At 28.5% G+C, this 4,301-nt stretch overlaps 1 protein-coding gene across 1 annotated transcript; it reads left to right on the top strand.

Moving 5' to 3' along the window:
• The first annotated feature begins 487 nt into the window (after positions 1 to 487).
• On the top strand, positions 488 to 2,700 carry LOC123905726 (gibberellin-regulated protein 4-like). Its single transcript, XM_045955433.1, has 4 exons — positions 488 to 740; positions 858 to 902; positions 1,555 to 1,588; positions 2,360 to 2,700. The coding sequence occupies exons 1-4, from the start codon at positions 576 to 578 to the stop codon at positions 2,539 to 2,541; spliced, it is 426 nt and encodes a 141-aa protein (XP_045811389.1). The 5' UTR covers positions 488 to 575; the 3' UTR covers positions 2,542 to 2,700.
• Positions 2,701 to 4,301: the final 1,601 nt, after the last annotated feature.

The following is a 4,301-nucleotide window of genomic DNA, read 5'->3' as shown; positions in this document are numbered from 1 at the left end:
AAATTGATGATTTAGTCTTATTAATAATTCTAAAAACTCAAACTATAATGCAAAGAAACAAACAATTTTAATATGATATTTGTAAATAATTTTTACATGAAAATGTAATATCCTTACTCCATATGAATTTTTTTTGTTGCACCACCGTCCATCCATGATGATAATATTAATGCTAGCACATGTACTCCCTCCGTCCCAAAAAGAATGACCTAGTTGACCGAAACACGCATGCCAATGCATAACTTTGGCGACTAATATCTTTAATTGTATAATAGTAAAAATTATAAAAAATTGATATTTTGAAAATACTCATCGAGACGAATCTAACAACATCTTATATGTTAATATTTATTTTTATTTATTAGTAGAAAAATATGGTCAAAACAATATATATGAATAGTGCATATATTCAAAATGAGTCATTCTTTTTGGGACGGAGGGAGTATAACACTTGCTTTAGCATTTCACAAAACTCTATGCAAGTTTCCACATATCCAATAATAAATCTTGATTATAAATGTTGTATAGTTCTCCCAACCCTATCAAAATTCTATAAATGCTCCCACTTTCTCTTTATGTATTGCTCCATTATCACTTCTCCTCTCCACTCTATAATCTCTTGTGGTCCATTTTTGTGCTACACAAATTTCCCTCTTCTTGAAACATTAACATTGGCCATGGCTAGATTATTTGTTGTTTTCATCTTGGTCCTCATTGCAATTTCCATGCTTCAAATAGTGGTTAGTTTTTCATGTGGTAGAAACACATAACATACATATAAGGCCCACATTTTTTTGTTGTTGTATTTTTTAGGTTTTGAAAAGTTTTAAAATATATATTTATGCTTGATTTTGTAGGTTATGGCATCTCATGGACATGGAGGCCACCACTACAATGACAAGGTATACATGTGGTTTCTTTTCCTCCTTCTCTCTTAGGGAGGATTCATTGAGATAAGGGAATCCTCAAATATAAAATTTAGCCTTATTAGTTGGTGTTGGTTATAGTATTTACATATTGTTGGTTACACATTAGAAGTTGTTAATTAATGGTAAGGTTAATTAATTAGTTCAACCGAGACTTTTATATATTAGAATCGAGGGTTTAGCCTAACTCAATCCTACAAATATGATGATTGTTTTAATTACTTTATAAACCCATGTACAAACTATTTCATATTCGATGTGAGACTTCTTAACATACACTATCATGCTCAACATTATTAGGAGTACAAAAAGGAGTACAAAAAATACCGAACCCCCAAAATAAAGAAAAAAAATACAATAAAGTTAAAGATAGAAAACTGCTAAGACACCTCTGACTAGACTAGATTGAGAGCCACCAATAGTTTTTTTGGTACACCAATTGCAATAGTTTGAATTGCATGATTGTGTTAAATGGATGATTTGTGAGACAATCTTGACCACTCTCATTTATGGGAGACCGAGGGTAAAGAGAAAGAACAAAAAATTAAGATGGTATATTTGAATTTTATTTTCTTTATCAATGTTGAATTGATTGCTAACTTATACTTGATATTTATGTGTTTCTCAGAGAAAATATGGACCTGGAAGTCTTAAGAGTTATCGTAAGTTATTTCTAAACCATGCTCATTTTTGTTGATGTTGTTCTTCAATTTATAGTAAAACAGCTTGGAGATCTCTCCAACTTTGAACATAGTTTAATTTATTTTAAAAGTTAAAACTTACTTAGTTTGAGAATTTAAAAAACTTACTCCAAATATCCAAAATTCAAGTTGAATTTTCTCATTTCTATAAGGCAAAAATTGAACGTTGGACTTAATAGTTGAGAAATTCTCTCAACGGTTAAATGAATACAACGACTGATTTTTGACTTTACACTAAAGAATCTAAATCCCTTTAAAAAAATTCAAAAATGTTGATTTTTACATTAATAACCATGGTCTCCTATACTCCAAGCAAAAAATATTATTTTTTCATGTTCCAAATTATAAGAAAAAAAAAAATAACTTTTATTATTTTCAAAATAGACTTTTAATTACTTAGTTTACTCTCTCTTTTCCTTTCCTCATAATCAATAACCAATAAAAACTCTTTTTATATCTTTCCATGAAACTGATGTCAACAAAAACACAAAAAGTCATTTTTAAAATTATCATATTTTACTTTTTTTAATAAGTGTGAAAATATTTTTTTTCCCTATATTATGGGAAGGAGTGACTAGTTTCATTGGATCCATTTTCACATTAATTAGTCTTTTTTTCTTTATGCCTTTTAAAATACTCAGATTTATTCTTGGAAACAAAGCTTGCATCTTTTTGAGTGTTTGACTTTAATTGCCTCTTTTTTATTCTCTTTTTTACGTGTGATATGACCAGAATGCCCATCTCAATGTTCAAGGAGGTGCAAAAGGACCCAATACCACAAGCCATGCATGTTCTTTTGTCAAAAGTGCTGTAACAAATGCTTGTGTGTTCCCCCGGGGTATTATGGGAATAAAGCTATATGCCCTTGTTACAACAATTGGAAGACTCAACAAGGAGGACCAAAATGCCCTTAAGCTTGTTCTTCATCAACATTAATAATAGCTTCCCTTTCTTATAATAGTACGATGATTTTGATTCATCATGTGTTCTTTTTTTTTTTTTTTATTAACTAAATTACATGGTCTATATAATACCTTGTTGAAATGGGGGTGATCTTTTAGAGAGTATGAAGGTTTATGGTCCTTCATACTCGAATAATTTATGGTCCTTTTTTTTTATTACAAATCTAGGGTCAATTTTATAGTGTAGTACTTGGTTGTAGACCGTTAAATTAAGAGAGAAAAAATATATGGCTCTTAAGTAGTTTCAAGAACTCGTTTATCATATAGGTTTCCAATGTTTCCTATTTTTTTGATAGATAACTCCTAAGTAATATATTGAAGGGACAATTGAGTTATAAAATACATAAAATTGTTACTGTGGCCTAACGAAAAGCTGCTTCAATTGTGATGTTTTTGACAATGAAATCAAGTATGTTTATAGTTTTATTTGAGGACTTAACTAATGGCAAATGAAGAAATAAAAGTATATGAATAAGCATTTCGATCTCTCTGTTTTTCTGATTTATTTTTTTAATTAAAAAAGATACCGTCACATTTAATCCCAAATTTATGCAATTGGACACCCACCATTCATATTTACTTATCAAGTTTAATAATATTAGACGTTAGTGAGTGTTAAGAGTTTTATATTGCAGATGAGAAATAATCTGAATAAATATTTATAATAGAGGTATAATTCTTACCTATAAAAATGTTAAGTTAGATCCAATTCAAAATTCTAAGAAAATTTGAACATATCTCTTAAGATCCTTTCAAAAAGTAAATAATCTACCAAATTGACTTCAAATGACAGACCGTAAATCAAGCTTCTTTGGTATTATTCTTGATAAAAAGAAAAAGATTGGAAACAACGAAAATAAACAAATAAAGACCGATAGAAGATTATTCAGTTTGGTTTAAAAGAGGGGAGAGAAGGTGAGAGATTTTAATAGAGGGGAGGGGAAGGGTGATAGAAGATTAATAGTAGTTAATTAAATAATTATTTAATTAACTACTGTTAATCTTCTATCAAAGGGAGGGAAGGAAGAGGAGAAATTTTAAAAAGATTTATGTTTGGTTCAGAAGAGGGGAGGGGAAGGGAGGTGAGAGATTTTAATACAAACATGTTTGGTTCATGAGGGGAGGGAAAGAAATTTTAAAATTAAATTACATTTTTATCATTATAATAATTTTAAAATATACTCGTAATTTTAACGTAATCATAATTATAAACCACACATAATTTGAGCTATAATTCTTCTACACACATCAAAAAAAATTTCACAATAATTTCTCAATTTTAAAAATCCAAAATAAATATAAAACTAAAGAGAATAATATGAAAACAAAATAAATCAAAATATAAAATGCACAAATAAAAATAAAAGACGTAAAACAAAAATAGAAATAAGAAGTGTATATATATACTAACGTGAACATATATGAAAAAAAAATGATTGAAACATATATGAAAAATCGATATACAATACTTACGTGAACATATATAAGATAATACCTCTAATTAATATGAATAATAAGAGAGACAATTTAACATTTAAAATTCTAATTAATAAAAGGGATATTTTTGAATTTTAAAATAAAATTAGGGATAATTTGGTCAACATAATTAAAATTATAATTGAATACCTCCCCTCGATCCTCTCCAAATCCTTTGGGAAAGCAAAAAGTGATCTTTGGAGGAATTTTGCTCACATCCCCTCCCCTCCTTTTCT

Source organism: Trifolium pratense, linkage group LG2, assembly GCF_020283565.1.
Source record: "Trifolium pratense cultivar HEN17-A07 linkage group LG2, ARS_RC_1.1, whole genome shotgun sequence".
NCBI lineage: Eukaryota > Viridiplantae > Streptophyta > Magnoliopsida > Fabales > Fabaceae > Trifolium > Trifolium pratense.
This window is presented reverse-complemented; position numbering and strand designations above follow the sequence as displayed.

Bases quoted from the DNA above. Each gene is read 5' to 3' on its own strand.
- LOC123905726 (XM_045955433.1), top strand. From the start codon at position 576: ATGTATTGCTCCATTATCACTTCTCCTCTCCACTCTATAATCTCTTGT. The intron at 741-857 runs GTTAGTTTTTCA...TTGATTTTGTAG, and splicing joins TTTCCATGCTTCAAATAGTG to GTTATGGCATCTCATGGACA. The intron at 903-1,554 runs GTATACATGTGG...TGTGTTTCTCAG, and splicing joins GCCACCACTACAATGACAAG to AGAAAATATGGACCTGGAAG.